Consider the following 19,537-nt stretch of genomic DNA (forward strand, 5'->3'; position numbering starts at 1 on the left):
GCCAGAAAGCCCCACTTCACAACTGGGTACTCTGTTCTGAGTGTCTAATGAGCCGGGTAGGGAGTTGGGGGGAGAGACAGGACTCAGCGGCTGCTTCTACCCAGAATGCCTTTGGATATTCTACCCAAACCCCTGTAATTCCTGTGCAAGACCTCCTTCCTACTTACCCTCTAGCTCTCTATGTGGTGCCCACCCAACATTATTGGTCCCTGGACTTCTAACAAATGCAAGGTGAAAATTCGGAACGGGCCTAGCCCCATAGGAACTCTGGCCCTGCAATTTGGTACTGCGTGGCCCCTCCCTCACGCTAGAACTGTAAATGAGAGTGTCTAATTGACAAGCTTAATGAAGCTCAACGTGAGCGATGTCTCAAGCAACTTCAAGTCCCCTCAGCTAAGAATACCCCTCCGCCTGCACCCTTGGCAGCCATTGGTGTAGCCCATGCCAAGGGACCTCCACTCCTCTAAACCCGGAGCTCTATTGTCACGTCCTCTCCCCAGAAGAAGCAGGAGTCTCCTCAAACCCTGCTGACCCTGATTCCCCTGGAACACTGTGCCCAGGGTGCCAGCCCTGGCCTCTCTCCATATCACTCCTCCTACATACTGTGTGTGACCTGTCTGCCTAACTCCGGAGGTCTCCTGCCACTTCTCTGTGATTGTGTCTTTAATCCATCCCACCACATCTGCCCTATCCAGTGCCCTCTGTCACAGATCTTAGTGTGCTTGACTGTCAGCCCAGGGTCTGCAGAGGGCGGTAATTCTCTGTTTGAGACCCCAGCTCCACGGCCTGTCCCAGATGTGTTAACGTGAATTCAAGAGAAATCTTCCTAGGACGAAGTGAATTTCTTTTTGACATTTGTGGTCTCTCATTGGCGCCCTGACCCATCTGAAGGACTGTCTTCCAACGGGTCCGAGGCCATTGTCCCGGCTACGCTGTCCGTGACTGCCGGTGCATTAGTCCACGGAGAAGCAACTGCCCCTTTGTCCACCAGGGCAGTCGGGACCCCATGGAGGACACAGAGGCCCAGGAGACAAGTATCGCGAGAGGGTCCCGCACCCCCTCCCGTCACAGAGTGCGGCGGGCTAGCTTCTAGCGGGACTGACCGGGTGGGGCGGACAGAGAAGGGGTAGCGAGGTGACCTCAGCGGTTCGGCCGCTCCGGGAAGTCGCCCGGCCCGCCCCCTCCAGCTCCAGCCGGGAGTTTCGCTCTTCGGGGCGGGGCAAGCAGCAGGCGTTGCCCCGCCGGCCAAGTTAGTGAGCGCCCCGCCCGGCGCCGTCCGGGTCCCCGCGCCCTCCCGGCCGGGGCGCGCCGCCCCTAGCTCGGTGCGGTCCGAGCTGCACGGGAAAGCTTGCAGAACGAGCGGAGAGCCGCGCGTGCGGCGAAGGTGAGCACAGGGGCGGGTACTCGGCTCCGCCTGCCTAGCCGGCCGCTCCCCACGGCCGCGCTGCCATAAATGGGGCCGACGGCAGCGGTGGCAGCTGGCGGCGGTGCGGGCGGGCGGCGACTCCGGCGTCGGGGGGCGCGGCAGGCGGGAGAGGGGGGGCGGGCGAGGCAGCCTGAAGTCCTGACTTCTGTCCGCGCGGCTCGGCCCCTCCGCTGCGCCCCGAGCCCCGCCCCGGCGGCAGAGCGGCTTCTGTTTACTTTCGATCGAGTTTTTCCTGCTCCGGGCAGGTGCCGGGCAGCTCAGGGCTGGCGGTTGCGCGCGTCACTCCCGCGCCTCTCTGTGGGCTGCCTGCACCCGGGAAGGGCGCGTCGGGGCGAGCGGGGACCGCGGCATCCCCGGCGTGTTGACAGGCGTCCCGTTTGTGCCCAGGTGATGACTGCGGCGGCATGGAGTTCCCGGAGCACGGCGTACGGCTGCTGGGCCGCCTGAGGCAGCAGCGCGAGCTGGGGTTCCTGTGCGACTGCACTGTTCTGGTGGGCGACGCGCGCTTCCCTGCGCACCGCGCTGTACTGGCCGCGTGCAGTGTCTACTTCCATCTCTTCTACAGGGATCAGCCCGCGAGCAGCCGCGACACGGTGCGGCTCAACGGCGACATCGTCACGGTACCCGCCTTCAGCCGCCTGCTGGACTTCATGTACGAGGGCCGCTTGGACCTGCACAGCCTACCTGTCGAGGACGTCCTGGCTGCCGCCAGCTACCTGCACATGTATGACATCGTCAAGGTCTGCAAGGGCAGACTCAGAAAGAAGGACCCAGATCTGGAGACCCGTACGCTGGGGACAGAGCTTCCTGGGCAGCCACCACACCCCCTGCCTTCCTGGTCCCCTGCCTTCTGCCAAGCCGCACCAAAGGCCAAACCCCCATCTCTAGGGGTCAAGGCTACCCATCCCCTGCCAACATTTGGACCTCCGTCTTGGCAGGTTGCAGAGGAGTCAAGTGGGGCCCTGGACCTGTCACTGAAGCCTAGCCCAAGACCGGAGCAGGTCCACCCACCCTGTCTCCTCCAGACATCCCTCTGCAGCTCCATACAGCAAGTGGCCCAGCCTCTGGTGAAGGCTGAGCAAGATTCGTTCTCAGAACAAGATAGCAGCAGCCCGCAGAGCGCGGACCAATCCCCACCACCAGTCTGTGCTTCTGCAGCCCAGGGCCTGGCAGTGGACTTGGAGCCACTGCACATCGAAGGGACGGGCAGCCAGCAGCTTGGGCTGCCTGCAGAGCCAGTGCTGGACAGTGAAGAGCTGGGTCCCAGCAGGCACCTTTGCATTTGCCCGCTGTGCTGCAAGCTGTTCCCTAGCACCCACGCACTGCAGCTGCATCTCAGCGCCCACTTCCGGGAGCGGGACAGTGTCCGTGCCAGGCTCTCCCCCGAGGGGGCCGTGCCCACGTGCCCACTCTGCAGCAAGACCTTCTCCTGCACATACACCCTGAAGAGGCATGAACGGACACACTCTGGGGAGAAGCCTTATACCTGCGTGCAGTGTGGCAAGAGCTTCCAGTACTCACACAACTTAAGCCGGCATGCTGTGGTCCACACGCGGGAGAAGCCCCATGCCTGCCGCTGGTGTGAGCGCCGATTCACACAGTCCGGTGACCTGTACCGCCATGTTCGCAAGTTCCACTATGGCCTAGTCAAGCCCTTGCTTGTGTGAAGTGTTTTTCTGTATCCCCACAAGGTGGAGGGAGAAAAGGGGCAGGGTCTCCTGGGTGGGACTCTGGGGCAGAGGACAAAAGCACAGGCAGGTGGTAGCTCTACCCCAAGACTAGAAGGTTGCACCAGCCAACCTGAATGAATGCTGCTGCTTCTTGGATGGGTTGCCGCCTCCTCCCCTTCTCCCCACCTCACCCCTGAGGCTGTACCCTGCCCAGTTAGGGACACTTTCTTCCTCACTGTCCTCTCTAGCAAGGTTCTAGAGTGCCTGGCCTGCCCGCACACTGGGCAGTGAGAGGTAACTCAGTTTTCCTGCCCTGGAGCTTCCCTGTCCTGCTGGGATACTTGAGTGTCCTGGTTTGCCTAATGCCACGATAGAATGACTCAACTTGTCAAGAAAGTCATTAATGCAAGTGTCTTAACAGGGTGCACTGAGTGAGCAGGCCATTCCTGGTGAGTGACAGCAGGAGCCCCTGTTGAGAAGGCCTCAGGCACAACAAGTACCAGCAGGGGCCATAGAGATGCAGCTGGCCTTTCAGGAGGCATAGCTCCAGCGGGGACGCCTAGCATCATGAGGAGGGCGGCTGAAGCTGGGTGTCCCTGGAGTGGCTGTTACTAGGGTGGAACGGAGTGGGACTTTGGACAATGAAGGAGAATTTGGAAATGGATTGTCCTTATATCTGGAACCTCCCAAGGCCACTATGTGTCCCCTACTGGTTGAGGACCCTGCAAGTGTCCCCTATTGGCTTCATGGGGCTGGTGATGGCAGATTTTGCCATGAACCAAGCTTTGCATGTTGAAGCTGATGCTGTGTTCCAGCAGGCCTGACCCTGGGAGTCGCTCTGCTGCTTTCTGAGGGTCTCCCTGGAGCCGTGGTCATTCCCAGGCACCACACACACAAGGCCAGAGCTCGGCCAGCTTTAACAGGAGCAATGTTTGCCGCACCACCTCCTGCCGAGGGGCATGGGTAGGAGCAGCTGTCACAGGGAGAAGGGAGGCAGATTGTCCCTTCATCTACAGCCCTGGAAGGAAGGCTGGTGCCCTTGAAATGTGAAGGACTTCACCCTCTGCCTCTGCCGTGGATATGGGCCACCTTACTTTAACGACCTGCACCCCAAGCAAGCCTTGGTCATTTCAGGAAGGGGGTGGGGCAGGATGGGGGTTGGCCTCAGCAAGTGGTAGCGCTGCCTGAAACAACCTGCCCTCTCCCCAACAGGGCTGTCTCTGCTGATTGCAAGTGGCCCAGAGGCCAGTTGGGCAAGTCTAAGTCATGTGTCTTCTGCTAACACTTGATGTATTTATTTGTTTGCTTGGTCTTGGAGTGAAGTGACAGTTGGTCTCCCCAAGGTGGACAGATCCACTGTTCATCTCCTAACCATCTCTGTGCTCGCCTACTATGTCCATGGCTGCCCTGGGAAGCTGATTCTGATCAGTGATGCTCCAAGACTGGAGGCCCAGGACAGGCTGCAGTGCAGAGCTGGAGAAGAGGCAGTGCTGTCCTGGCTTCTGACTCCACCTCTGGAGAGGCTGGTAGGACCCTGTGACTTATGATCTGAGTGATCGCTCGCTCACTCCCTCCCTCACCCAACAGCGTGTGTGTGTGTGTGTGTGTGTGTGTGTGTGTGTGTGTGTGTGTGTGTGTGTAGTACTACACATATGCAGGCAGAACACCCCTGTGTTGGTTTTTCCTCTAGTGCTTGCTTTCCCAGGGCAGGTTGCCTACCCTCAGTCAACACTGGACTCTTGTTGTCTTTGGTGCACAGTTACTGTGAAATTAACAAAGAATGGTGACTGGTTATACGTTTATAACTGGCATGGTTCAGTTGTGTGTATGTATATGTCTGATATGCTACCTGTGTGGAGAGCACAGGACAGCTGTAGAAGGGGTCCAGGTGCTTTCTGCTGTGTGGGGTTCCCGGAGCCAACCCAGCTACTGTTCCTGCCTGTGGTCTCACTGCTGCTCCGCCCCTGGAGGGACCACTGGGAAATGACTCCACAGGACAGTTCTGCCCAGGTTTGGCTGGGATGTTTGCACAGCCCTGCTTGCGGTCAGCTGCACCGTTCCTAGAAATGAGCGCCGTCTTCCTATTCCACACACTCTGTTGGTCACGATGGCAGTGTAATAAAGCCAACCGCAGGTGATGATGGCTGTGATGATTCTGGGGGTTGGGAAAAGTGGGGTTTGCTAGGCTGGGAGTGGGGGTGGTGGGTGACCTGGGGACTCAGTCCAAGAGGTGCTCACGCCCAGTGGGGTAAGTGGACTGGGCCTAGTGCCGGGCAGCCTCTTCCCCCTGGTGCGGGAGATTGGGAGAGGAAACCCAGAGAGGCAGGATGATGCGAGGAGGGGCAGGGTCTTGGATCTAAGATTGATTCTGTGGTTGTGGTTCTCTGCCTCTTCCAAACCGTCCAGGCAAACCCCAGACTGTGTGTGTTCTTTGCTCTCTCATCTCCCCCTCCACATTACTTCACACTTCTTTCAGGGTGCAGCTGGACCAGAGGCTTTGCTGTTTTCCCCCTCACTCCCTCTTAGCCCGTTGTAGTGGGTGGCTGGGCTCCAGGCTGATGGTTAGGAGCCTAGGTGAGTTCCCCTTCACCTCCCTGTGCTGGCCATTGCATAGGGGTGCAGATGTCCCATGAGCCCTCCAGGCTTTGTCCACCGTCTTACCAGGCCTTCTGGCAGATGGAGTAGAATGGCCTCAGCATGTGCATGTCCCATTCTGCTTGGGCCAAGTTCGGGGCAGGGGGAGCCCTGGCCACCCTAAGCTGGTATCGGAAGGGCCTGACAGTTCTTGGGCCAATTCCTGTGGCTTTCCCAGTTCTGGCTTCAGATGTAAGTCCTGGGAGGAGGTGCCCAGCCCTCCCCTGTCCCACACTGGCCGTGCCTCCCACGAAGCCTGGATGGAAGCCACTGTCCTGCAGGAGGCCCTGTCATGTTCCCAGATGAGCCCATGACTCAGCCCAAGCTTCCCAGTCCGGGAGGAGGAGAAGGCAGCTGTTGCCATACCAATGGTGATGAGAAGAAGGGGATTCTGAGCCCTGGGAGGGGAGGCTTCCTGGGGCCCCTCTGGTCTGTGGACTCCTCCCCGCTGGGCTTTACTAAGCCTCCAGCTCCATTCCTAGACGGCACGGGCCTCTTGGCACCCTCCCTGGAAATGTCCATCTTGACCTGTTGGCCAGATGGTAAACTGAGGCGTGTACAAAGTCTTGGCAGTACCTCAAAATCTCAGCCAATGGGCAACAAGTCTAGGACTTGCCTGCTTCCCGGGAGTGTTGGGTGGGTGCCTCCGCTGTGTGGCAGAGTGAGCAGCACAGACCCTGGTGGCCAGAGGCCTGAGCACTCAGCAGAAGAGCAGGGCAGAGCTGGGGGTGGGGGGTGAGTGCAGGGGAGTCCAGACTCCTCCCTAGATACTGCAGCTTCCCAGGAGCCTCCAAGTGGACCACAGAGCAGGGTGCATAGGATAAGATGGCCGGCATGTGAGAGGAAGTGGGTGAGGGGTGGTCGAGGCCATAAGAAGCAAGTGCAGCAGGGGCAGATGCTGCCTCCCTGACTCCCTAGCCCTTGGCCTCAGGGAAGCCGTGCACCACATAGCATCCTTTTGCTCCACACCTTTCTGATATTCATAAACAGCACAGGGAGTTTGTGTAGACAACCTCATGGAAGGAAGAGGAACACTCACTGTAGCTATTGCTCCACACTTGACCTTCATGGGAGTGGAGGGGATGAGCATCAAGCTCCCCTGTGCCTGTGCCCTGGTCTTCTCTATCTACTCCCAACTCACTCCCATCTCTGCAGACAGCCCAGCTTGTAGAGTCGTCGCTATTACAGCCACCGCCGTGTCCCCCATCTTCTCGATGCCATCTGCGCTGCTTCTACATACCACCACCTCCACTGTCCTCATCGCCACTGAGACAGAGATTTCACCACCAGTGTCCATCTCTGTCACCTCCACCTTGACCACTGCTTGTCAGTGCCCCAAGCTCCATTGCCTCCACCAACTGAAGCCCTGCCACGAGCCTACCACGAGTACCATCTCTGAACTGCCATCTGCCTCTGCACGATCTCTACGACTTCCATTATGATTCCCACACCCACCATCATCTCTACCACCTCCATCACCACCACCACCCCCTCCTCCACCACCGCCGCCATCATGGTCCTCCATTATCACCTCCATCACCACCTCCATTACCAACTCCATCACCACCACCTCCATCACCTCCTCCACCACCACCTCCATCACCACCTTCATCACCACCACCTCCATCATCACCTCAATCACTTCCACCTCCATCACCTGCACCACCACCATCACCACCTCCATCATCTACACCACCATCACCTCCATCACCACCTCCACTACCACCTCCATCACCTGCACCACTATCATGGTCCTCCATCATCACCTCCATCACTTCCACCTCGTCACCTGCACCACCATCATGGTCCTCCATCATCACCTCCATCACCTGCACCACCATCACCTCCATCACCTGCACCACCACCATCACCTCTATCACCTGCACCACCATCATCACCTCCACCATCACCATCACTGCTCCCTTCTCCAGCTCTACCACCGCCATCACTGCCACCATTACCATGTTTTCTATTGACCAATTCTATCACATTCAGTAACACCAGCATCACTTCCACCTCACCATCACCCCCACACCCATCACTCCTCCCCCTCCCTTCATCTCTATCTCCACCTTCATCTCTGCCACCAGTACTTCTGTCACCACCTCCCTCTGTGTCACCTTTGGTGTCATCCAACAACATCACGACCCAGCTTATGTCACCTCTGTCATCATGATCATCACATCCACCATCACCATCACCCTCACCCTCACCCTCACCACCCCCACTCCTCCATGACATCTGTCGTCATGCCCACAACCTCTGCAGCCTCTGCCAGCATGCCCTTTATTAGGCCAGCAGCCTGAGTTCTCTGTAAGCTGAGAGGCAGCCAGAGGACAGGGCAGTCTCCATCCTACGTGGGGCGTTTGTTTTACTCCTCTGTCCTCCATGTTTTCTCTGTTTCCCTGAATCTCCTGTGAAGGAGGCCTGCACTTCTCCCTGCCAGTGCTTACTAGAACTCCTGGTACATGCGTGGACAGAGGCCTCTGACAGTCATGGTGGCTTCTGTTCTGCACAGGGACTCCGGTTCTATCCTGTCAGGCTCTGTCCTGCCCCCCGCCTCCTCTCTTCTGCCTCAGTGTTTCACTTGCAACACTGGAATAGAGTGAAGGTGGCTGCCTGTGTGTGTTGTCTAGAACGGCAGTGAACCGTCAGGGGCTGCTGCAGGTCAGAACAGCCCAGGCTAAGGACACTGGCACTCAGACCTGAGGCACGCCAGGCCAGCCACAGCATTGGGTGTCCCAGGACCTGTGTTGACATTAATGTGAGGATCATTGTAGCTCTGGACTTAGCTACTCTGTGGATTCTTTTGCCCAGGTTTCACCTCCTAGCACTAGATAGGAGAGAAAGAAGGATAGAGGGAGAGAGATGTAGAAGTCCTTGAACCTGATTTCCTTCTTTTTGTTTCTCCTTTGAACATAATTTTCTAACAAACCACAGCCCCCCACCCCCAACACACACACACAACCAACAACTACCAACAATGCCTATGGGACTCCAGCATTTATATACCCTTGGGGAAAATCCCAGAATTCCAAATGCCACACAATTGCAGAAACTATTCCCAGCTGGCAAAACCCTGCCTCTGCTAGAGCACGACGCAAATCATAGTCACCTGCTACAAAGCACACCTAGGATTTAAATGAAAACATATTCTTATAATATTTGTATTTTTTTTTAAAGAAACCAAAATTCCGGAATTCTCACTACAGATCACTGCTGTTGAGCATGGCTTGGTTAGGTCTACATCTGTGAAAGCCACCTCGTTGGTTCCTGCTTCTTTCTCTCCCTCCCCCCTTGGGCAGCTGTAGCATGTCATGGGGTAACAGGTAGCTATAGTTGCGGCTCAAAGGCTACAAAGTTGCTTGAAGTAGAGGCAGTTGTAGGCTCTAGGTTGGACAGAGGGAGGTGGTCCAGGTGCCCTGCAGCCACTGAGGACACGGGGACAAAAGCTGTGGTGCTCACACAGCTCCAGGTGTGGTACTAAGTGACCCCTCAGATAAGCCAGTGGCTCTCCAGGCCCATGGACTCTCACCTTCCTGAGCAGGATCCTACAGAATGGGAAAACTTAGGGAGGTGCTGGACTGGCATTCTGTTTTTGCCTTGGCTCTGCTCACTGGCCCGGGTTATCATGTCAGTCCAACAGACAGGGACTGAACAACAGACATGTCTTGTGGTTCCAGGGGCCAGAAGTCCTAGCGCAGGGACAGTAAGTAGATGAGCCCCTGAGACCCCTCTCTGTGTGTAGACTGGGTCTTCTGTGTCCTCAGTGCATTCTGAAGTACATGTCCTTTCTTAGAAGGACACAATCACACTGAACTAGAACCCTCCCTACTTACCTCTTTCACAGGCCTGTCTCCAAAACCAGGTGCCTCATTTCCTTGGCGGCTAGGACTTTGGTATGAGTTTGGTGGGGGTGGGGAAGACACAACTCTGCACACTGGTGTTTCAGATGTGTGTGGGAGGCTGAGAATATGGGCCAGGCCCTTCCTGGCCCCATTGGCCTGGTCCTCAGTGAGAACTATTGGTATTTTGCAGCATGCCAGGAGTGTCCACAGGCCAACAGGCACGAAAGGGAGGTGGGATATTTACTCCCTCCCAAGGGATCCCAGATCCGACCTCTCTGTCTGCCCATCCCACTGATGGCTCACCATGTCCTGCCTCTCAGGGCAGGTGACCGGTGTATGTGGCATGGATGAAGCCTGGCATGGCTCCTTCTCCCTACTGGACAGACTGGGTTTCCTCTTCAGCTTCTACCTGCCTCCAGGAGCCAGAGTAGGAAGGTAGGGGAGCACTCCCAGTCTGCACTGCTCCCCGTCTCTGCCCTTTGTTTTCTCTGCACACGCTCCTGTTAACAGTCCCATCCTCCTCAGCTGATGAAGGGCCTGGCTCTGAGCTCTCCATCCCTCGATTCTCCCAACCTATCAGTCTCCCTCTCAGCCCCTGCAGCCACTAATCACTTGAACGGACCCTCCTTTTGAAGGCGAGGTCTGAGCACCCTTTACTCCCAACACCCGTGGCCTGGTGCTAGTTTGTTGATCTTACCACCTTTGCCACCTCTCGGTCCCCTCTCCCCCTCCTTATGTGAGGTGCCACCACGACCCTGCTCCAGTTTGCCTCCCGGTTGCATGTCTTCCTCTGCTGTGACACATAACTTGGCCAATCTGAAGTTCTAGGTGGTCTCAACCTTTTCTCCAGGGTGCATTTCAGGCAGAAGGGATTCAAATACATCCAGGCAAAGACAGGGCTCTGCCTCATTCATACTAAATATAGTAGAAGAAATGTTAAGATTAGTCCTTTCGAGGAGCTCGCGATTCTGGAACAGCGTGTTGAAATAACCCCCTGGATAAAATGATAAATTTGAGACAAAAATACACATGACAAAACATGACTTGAAAACACTGGCGAAACATGACGGCAGTGGGCAGGGAAGAACACAGCACTGGGCACAGAGACCGGCCACGGGGTTGTGTGTCAGTAGCCACAGGTCTAATAGATGCCGACACTACCTGGTGTGACTTCCTTGGGAGTGTCCTTGGCAGTGACTTCTGCTTCCCCTTTACTGTCGGCAACCTCCGTTTTAGAAAGGCCACAAACTGCACCTACGTGATTAAGGTCTCACTGCTAAATAACCTTGCCCAGAGTCACAGAAGCCAGATTATCAGGTGACCTTCTGATAACATCGAGTGCGACACCCTGTTTCAACTTTGATCCTGCGCATCACCCAGCACTAAGCACACAGACTGCCATGAGGAAGACACACACCTCCGATGAGGAAGTCCTCGCTGGGTATACAGTAATCTGACACTGTCCCCCTGTACAGCTCATGCTCCAGAGTTCCCCCAAATAAGGCTTTGAGGGCAACACCCCACTTCATCTTCTTGGGAGATTAGACTTAGATCCAGCAAGTTACAAGAATAGCTAATAAGGCTGGGGAGGGGGGAGGGGGAGGGCGCATTCCATTTTCTCACTACCAGGAAATGCAAATTAGCAGAATGAGGTACCACCACACACATTCTAAGATGAAAAGATAGCATGGCAAAAAGCTGTGCGATGATGGGAAAGCCTTCATGATGCCCATCACTGCCTCCTGCCAGGACTCTGGAAAAGGCATGCAGCCCATGCTGGCTTTGAATTCATGAATCTCCTGTCTTGGCTTCCTGAGTACTGGGATTATATGCAGGTGCTACCATGCCCAGCAGGGACTGGCAATTTATAATGAAGTTAAATCCTCCACCTGTCATCGGACCCAACAATTCTTCTAGTGATGTGTTAAAGAGATAAATATGTACCCTCAAAAAGATTTACACTCAAGCCAGGCGTGGTGGCTCATGCCTTTAATCCCAGCACTCGGGAGGCAGAGGCAGGCGGATTTCTGAGTTCGAGGCCAGCCTGGTCTACAAAGTGAGTGCCAGGACAGCCAGGGCTACACAGAGAAACCCTGTCTTGAAAAACCAAAAAAAAAAAAAAAAAAAAGATTTACACTCAAATGAACAGTAAGTAGCTCTGGTCATTATTGTCAAAAACTGGAAAGTACCAGCATAGCCATCAACAGAAGGCAGGATGGGTACAGGAACTTCATGGAGTGAAAAAATCACGTGGTGGTGAAAACTGATACACAAGGAAGTGCATGGACCCTGCAGCAGAGAAGAGAGCCAAGCCACATACAGACAGGGTGGGGGTGGGGTGGGCTTGAGCATGAGTGGGGGCCGAACAACAGGGGCAACAGGTGCTGGGGCAGAAGCTGAGTACCCACTGGAGTCTGTGGGCTCCTCCTGAGCTGATGTGATTTGGGTCTTACAGGAATGTTACATGGGTATATCCATTGATTAACATGTGCACAGTGAGGCGGGTTCCAGTGCAGTAGGGTACGGCAGGTCGGCGGTGGGAATGTGATCTCTCTGCACTTAAAACTCTGGATAGTTTGAAGCTTATTGTAAATAATTTAGGAAACACAGAAAGATAACATTTTGCAGATTAAGAGAGAGAAAGCATTGTGCCCCACGTGGTCTGCTGAGAGACATCAAGCAGGAGCCAAGAACAAGCAGCTCTCATGGTCTTCCGAGGGCAGCTTTCTGCGACCTCACATGGCAGAGAACGCTAGCTCACCTCCTCTCCTCACAAGAATACTAATCCCATCACAGGGACACCACACCCACGGACCTAAGCTTAACCCCCTTTTCAGAGCCCAGCTGTAAACACCATCAGACTCAGACAGGGACTCAGATTTGGGGCATACAGATACACAGTCTGGAATTTTGGGATATGTTTTTTGATACTTGGGGCAACAGCACTCTTTGGGGGAAATTTGAGCACAGCCACCTATATTACAACTTGCACGGGTGTCTTCCTCCAGCAGTCCAGGGTATCAGTCCCATGGATGAGTGTGCAGAGAATGAAGTGACTTTGAAATAAGGTCATTAGGACACTTTTCAATACAGGAACATTGAAGAAGACCTAACTATCCACTGGAAGGAGAGCTGCTACCCTTCCATTGCATAGAATACAGTACCACCATCAAAAACAACGTGCCAGGCAGGCGACTTGGCTAAGTGCTTAAGAACACTGGCTACTCTTCTAGAAGACCCAGGTTTGATTCCCAGCATCCACCATGGCAGCTCACGAATGTCTTAACTGGACCCAATTCCAGGGAATCTGATGCCCTCTTCTTTCCATTGCTTTGCATGTTCAGACATACATGCAGGCAAAATAGACCCATAAAATTAAACCTAAAACAAAAAAGTGAACTGCGATAACGAAAATATTGCCAAGTGAAAATGACTATGCTGTCCTCCCTTCTTGATGTGATAAATTATATGATGGAGTTATATGCTCACGAATATGCATTTATACGCAAAGTATTTCTGGACAGGTATTGAGAACATTTTGGTTGTATTACAGAGAACTTAGCTCCTGGAAGACAGTCAGCTCTGTAAAGCTCCGCATCATACTACCAATTGTCTTCTAACATTTTGATGAACTGGATTAAAACCTAACATTCCCTTCATCCGGATTCCACCTCCAGTTCTCTGCTGTAAGCAGCAGGGTTTCCCCATGACTGACCAGTTGTGTGCTTTGTATTTCCTTCCCCTATTGTGACCTTGTCTTAGCACTTCTATTGCTGTCATAAAACACCATGACAAAACCAACTTGGAGGGAAACCGTTTATTCTGGCTTATAGCTTCAGATCACAGTCATCACTGAGGGAAGTCAGGGCAAGAACTCACACATGGCAGAAACTTGGAGGCAAGAGCTGATGCAGAGGCCACGGAGGATCAATGCTGATGGCCTGCTCCTCATAGCTTGCTGTTCCTACTTTTTTATGCCACCCAGGACCCAGGGGTTCTACCATTCACAGTAAGCTGCCATCCAATCACTGATCAAAACAATAACCCACAGACCTGCCTACAGGAGGCATTTTTCTCAATTAAGATTCTCTTTCCTGCCTCATGGTGGTGGTGCATACCTTTAATCCCAGTACTTGGGAGCCAGGACAGAGGTGGGCAGATTTCTGAGTTCAAGGCCAGCTGGTCTACAGGACAAGTTCCAAGACAGCTAGGGCTATACAGAGAAACCCTGTCTGGGAAAGCAAAACAAAAGATTCCCTCTTGCCAGTTGCCTCTGCTTTGTGTAGAGGTTGGCATGAAGCTGGCCAGCACAGGCTTACAGAACTCCCTCAGTGCCACACCCAAAGGTGGCACATCATCAGATGTGCTATGAGCACCTTGCTTTTCTTTCACACAAACGATCCCTTGTCCCTGTGTATGTGTGCACATGTGGAGGCCAGTCACCTCAAGGTGACCCCCCCCCCCAGCCATCCCTCCTTGTTTTACTGCTGTTTGTGATGTGGGCACTCTCTAGCCTGGGGCTTCCGGTAGGCTAGGCTGGCTGTCAAACTCTGGGACCCACCTGTCTTTATCTCCTCGATGCTAGATCACAGTGTGTCACTGTGCCTGCTTTGTTTTGTTTTAAGTTCTGACTGAATCCGGGCCATCGCTGTTATAAGGCAAGCACTTTACCTCAGAGCTCTCTCTCCACCCCAGTCCTTTCATTTTCCCACTCCTGTAGCATGTCACAGTGGGCTTATTCCAGCACACATTTATCAAGTTATCACGTCTCTTGGTGCTGGGCATCTGGGCAGCTTCTAGTTCTGACTGTAAGCAACTGTAACAAAAATTCTTAAATGGCACTGAAGCATTATGGGTACCCAACTCCCAAAAGTAGGATGGCTGGCCTAAGGAGAAGGCACTTACAATTCCCTCAGAGGGTGCCAAACTGCCTACGCAAGGGGCATTCTCTGTTTCCCTGCAGCCCTGACTACATTTAACAAATCAGGAAATTTTTAAATATGATAGTTCGCCACTGTGGTCATTTCTCTCAGCATGTGAGCATCTTTTTTCTAGGTTCACGGATCATTTGTATTTTGTCTGGATCAACTTGGTTCAGCTCTTACAACCACTTTCTTACTGAGTTTTTAAAGAACTTCTTAGTTCTTTGGGTTTTTAAAGGGCTTCTTAGGTTCTCTAATCCTTTGGTGTGAGATGGTAGGTGGTCAAGGTACAGCCCTAGCTATGACCATTGGGATGAGCAATGTCACGTGTTAGAATGCACACATCATCTAACAACCCTTGTGTGCAAATCTGTGTGGCGGTGTTGGGTGCTCTCCTGGTTCTGCACCCTCCTGTGGCCAGGCTGGCCATGATGAGTGGATGAGTGGCTGTAACAGATTCCCTGCCCCACGCCCCCCACAAGCAGGGCTGGCTGTACTCATTCCGTTTTGCTTTGGGTTCTCCTGGCTGCTTCCAACCCATTCTCCAGGTGGCCTCAGGTATCCGTGTCTGGAACATGGAGTAAAGCTACTCTGGGCTCTGCTCTACTTCAAGATGGCTTCTCCCAAGCTCCAGCAGACCCACTCCAGAACCAGCACTCTGTCACCCAGTGAAGCAGACCCTCCCTCACTCTTCTCAGGCTCCTTGGTTTCTTCCCACCAACCAGCAGTTACTCCTGGTACTTCAATCTATTCAGTCTCCTCTCTCATAGGCATCCCTGGGCCTCAGACCTGGCTCTCTGGGGGCCGGCTCTGACTCTTCTTAGGGACACCCATTCTTCCCTTGCGACAAGTTCCACCCTTCCTCTAGGGGTGCTCCGAAATGGACCTCTCAAAGTTCCAAGGGGAGCAGGGAGCCTTCACCTTTGCACTGTCTTATTCTCTCGAAGGAACTCTCCTCTCGACTGTTCATAGCCTGTCTTAGGGCTTGGAAGCTGTAGGCCTGAGTCCTTATGGCTTGGGATATTGAGAAGCTGGGGGTTTGGGGACCTTAAGGACTGAGAGTCTGGGAAGCTGGAGGCCAGATACTCTGAGACTTAGATTCTAGGCAGCCAGCGATCTTAGAGTTTTAGGGTCTGAGAAACTGGGGTCTAGGAAAGTAGTTAGGACTTGGGGATCTGGGGAGCTTGGGACCAGAGGAGCTTTAGGAGTCTGGGACCCCGGAACCAGGGCCCTTATAGGGGAACAATCACCCGCGAAGCGCAGCCCTATGCCCCTGCCCTTCGGCACTCAGACGTGGGTCCTTGTCTCTCCTGACGGACGAATCAGAGGAAGATGGATCAAGGGAGCAGTCTCGGCTGACACCAGAGCCAGTTGTGACCAAAGGACGCTCGTTCGTACCGACCGGCAATTTCCGCCGGACAGAGCCGGCGCAGCACTCGCCAGGACACCGTGGCGACAGCGGCAGAGTTCCACCTCACGACCCTGAACACTCCCGGCCTTCTGCACACTCGCTGCGCACGCGCAGCCCCTTCGCGCAGGCGCACTCCTCACGCCCCGCGTTCCGGCGTCACGCGGCCTCCGGGCAGTGTGGCCGCCAGGAATGCCGGGTGGAAGCGCGAGCCTTGGAGAAGCTGGTTCCTGCTCGACCCGTGCCTCCTTTAGTCACTCGTGCCTTGGAGCGTCCGCGAGGGCGGGGGCCTCGTGGGATGTGTTCAGCTTTGTGTCTGCAGAGTTGTCGGGAGGGCCTGACACCTCGTTGTGCGTAGCTGTGGAAATGAGGGAGGGAGGAGGGAGGGAGGCGATCCGTAGGATTAATGGTTGCTTCCCTGTCGATGGGATGCTGAGACCACCATTGTGACAGCAGAACCTAAGACAGAGGAGCTGCTGTTGACCTACCAGGTCCTCACCATGATGTTGCAGACAGCAGGCAGGAAGTTCAGGAGCATGTGGCTTCTCCACAGTAAGAAGATTGCTGTGGAAAAGAATTCTGATCCCCAGAGGCAAAAGCACATGTGGTCTAGGAGAAAAGCTATGCGCCTTTTGAGCTCCGTGACAGCTAGTCGTGGACTGAGAGATCCTGAAAAGCATCGCATCCCCAGATACCACGTCTGACAGTCAACACCTCCCTAACATCTCTGCAACCAGTTCCTTCAGCTCTATACCCACAGCTGCATCCAGAGTCCCTATGCCTCTTCTTTCTCCAGTTCTTTCCAAACAGTAAATTTAACCATGTCGCACATTTGCCTTCAGTCGGTTAACTATAGGATATGAATGAAAGTTCAGTGGGTAGGTGGGTGGGTGGATAGGTGTACTGACGAGCGGTGGGTGCATGGAGGCACACGTAGGTGTGTGAGTGAGTAGGTGTATAACGGGTTTTACATAGCGTTTTGAATCAGTGCATTGGTTTGAGGCTGGTGTGTCTGATGGGACCTCAACAGTCCAGCTGCAGCAGCATGGTGTGTAGCTATTTTCTCCAAATTGAAACATCCCTACACACATACACACACACACACACACACACACACACACACACACACACACGGAGGAAGGAGACTCCTAAGCTAATGAAACATACAAGACTCATAAAATTTTAAGACTCAAAAGGCCTCCTCCTCCTGGTTATGTAAACTATGAGTAATTTCTGGGGAAAGAGGACTCTTGATGGAGTCGTGTGCAGGTTGGGCAGGAAGCTCCTGGGATGAAGGTGTTGGAGTGGTCACCCATGCTTTGCTGGGCTGTCTTGATTATTCAGCTGCCTTTAATTTACCCATATTCCTATAAGTAACTCCTCTAAAATGAATTGACTTACCAACCTGGATGTGGGTGGAATGGTTTCCGAGGTCTGTTGGTGTCCTGTCTGTAGTGAATAGATACGTTTTGTGGATTTGGTTTATTGCTTGTATTGTGTTCATTGGGTTCCCAAAATATTACATGAGGATCCCACATGTAAGACGCTTCAGTTCCCTGCCCCCAGTTGGTTCTAATTGGTAAACAAGGTTGCTGGTGGCCAATGACTGGGCAGGGAGACAAAGGCAGGACGTTAGTTTTCCCAGGCAAGGGAATCAAGGGCAGAAGGATTTAGTACTACCATGGTGGGGAAACAGAAAGATCAGGCTTGAAAGCTGCAAAAGAGAGCAGCGTACAATCATGTAAGAGCCGGGAAGAGCGGCCCCAAACCCCCTCCCCCCTCAACTGGGTCTAAGGCAGCAAAGATGGAATATAGATTTTAATAAGTAATAACTCAGGAGTGTCAGAGGGGAGGCTTTAGCAATGCGGAAGTTTGGGAGTGGCCCAGATTAAGGCTTATTAAGTATAAGGCTGTGGGGCTGGTGAGATGGCTCAGTGGGTAAGAGTACCCGACTGCTCTTCCGAAGGTCTGGAGTTCAAATCCCAGCAACCACATGATGGCTCACAACCATCCGTAACGAGTTCTGACTCCCTCTTCTGGAGTGTCTGAAGACAGCTACAGTGTACTTACATATAATAAATAAATAAAATTTTTTTTTTTAAAGTATAAGGCTGTGTTCATGCGTGTGTGTGCATGTGTTTCTGTGTGTTTCTCATTCGAGAATCCACAATGTTGGAGCAGTAGTGAGGAACTCCAGCTGCCACTGCTGGGGGATTCGAGCAGATTAATCAACAACAGCAGCAGATATGTGCTCACACATCTGTAGGAAAAGTCACAATGCAGGGCTTGCTGGCATCTTCACTGTGCTATGGGTTTTCTCCTGTGACCGCCAGCAGGTTGCTACTGCTCTAAGCATCAGGCATCCCCTACATCCAGTGCCTAGAACTAGCTAAACTAGTGGAGCAACAGTGTTAATGCCCCTGCCCACCACCTTTGGATGACGTGGTCTGTGATCTCCTTTCCACTCACGCACGCAAGACTATATGAGTAGACTGACAAGATCAGTTTGAGGAAGGAGGGCTCTGTTTGGCTCTCAGCTTAAGGGTCTGGAGACACCTGTGACAGAGCAGAAGTGTGTCGGTATGCACTGGTGTAGCTGTTGCTGCAGGAGTCAGGGGCAGCTGGTCACATTGCACCCTCAGTCAGGAAGCAGAAACGGGTGAGTGCTGGCTGAACGCTCACGGTCTCACTTTATGCAGTCTGATTCTTGCCTGTGGGATGGTGCCACCTTAGCGAAGACCCTCACAGGTTTTCCCAAAGGTTTGTCGACTAAGGGATTCCAAATCCAGCCAAGCAGACAATGAAGATTCGCTATCACAGCCTCCCAGCTACTTGGCTTGTTTTTCTGCAAGAGGCTGGTACCAGGGCATCAGTGAATAATGAGACAACTTTTCCTGCTGCTGTACCTTATCCCGGTCAAACCAGGCAATGTATCTCTGCAATTGGTGGTGGCATCTGGGGATGATGGGGCAGCTGACCTATCACCAGGGCCAGGGCTGGCAGGGCCCTGGACATTGCTCGTGGAAGCCTAGCCTGGTCCATGAGCTATCCCACAAATCCTGAGAAGTCACTTTCTGTTTACCTAGGGGGGATTCTGTCTTTTGTGACTCCTGTGAGTTAAGCTGTGTCTCCAGAAATTCTGCGGAAGTCTTAGCCCCAGCACCATACTTGTGACCTGGTTTTGAACTATGAACTATGATCTTCACACTGAGATGACCAAGTTATGAGCTGCTTTGTAGTTGTTGTTTTCGAGACAGGGTTTCTGTGTAGCCCTGGCTGTCCTGGAACTCACTTTGTAGACCAGGCTGGCCTTGAACTCAGAAATCCGCCTGCCTCTGCCTCCCGAGTGCTGGGATTAAAAGCGTGCGCCACCACGTATGAGCTGCTTTTGCAGAGGGTCTGAGTTTGGTTCTAACACACATCTGTAACTCTGCTCCAGGGGTTCCAACACCACTGATCTCTGAGGGTCCCACACTTTTGCAACATGCCCACGTAAAGACATGTATGGAATTAAAAGTAAAATTTCAAAAAGGACATCTTGACACAGACAGATAAGCCCTGACTTCCAGACAAACAGAAGCAGTGGGCTGGAGAGGGAGCTAAGAGATGTGGTCTTTTACATGCATTGG

The 19,537-nt window shown here is 53.5% G+C and overlaps 1 protein-coding gene across 2 annotated transcripts; it reads left to right on the forward strand.

Annotated features, from left to right (window-relative positions):
- Positions 1-1,121: 1,121 nt before the first annotated feature.
- Positions 1,122-5,234, forward strand: Zbtb42 (zinc finger and BTB domain containing 42). Of its 2 annotated transcripts, none has more exons than XM_021179665.3 (2): positions 1,122-1,384; positions 1,814-5,234. In XM_021179665.3, the coding sequence occupies exon 2, from the start codon at positions 1,831-1,833 to the stop codon at positions 3,091-3,093; it is 1,263 nt and encodes a 420-aa protein (XP_021035324.1). In that variant the 5' UTR covers positions 1,122-1,384; positions 1,814-1,830; the 3' UTR covers positions 3,094-5,234. The 2 variants fall into 2 exon arrangements, with proteins under 2 accessions (XP_021035324.1, XP_085686834.1); XM_085830708.1 differs by having other exon boundaries at positions 1,127-1,384; positions 1,992-5,234.
- The last annotated feature ends 14,303 nt before the right edge of the window (positions 5,235-19,537 follow it).

This window comes from Mus caroli, unplaced genomic scaffold (genome assembly GCF_978045245.1).
Source record: "Mus caroli unplaced genomic scaffold, Mus_caroli_1 scaffold_14, whole genome shotgun sequence".
NCBI lineage: Eukaryota > Metazoa > Chordata > Mammalia > Rodentia > Muridae > Mus > Mus caroli.

What these genes read in the sequence shown, in the direction of transcription:
- Zbtb42 (XM_021179665.3), top strand. Translation starts at nt 1,831, where the DNA reads ATGGAGTTCCCGGAGCACGGCGTACGGCTGCTGGGCCGCCTGAGGCAG.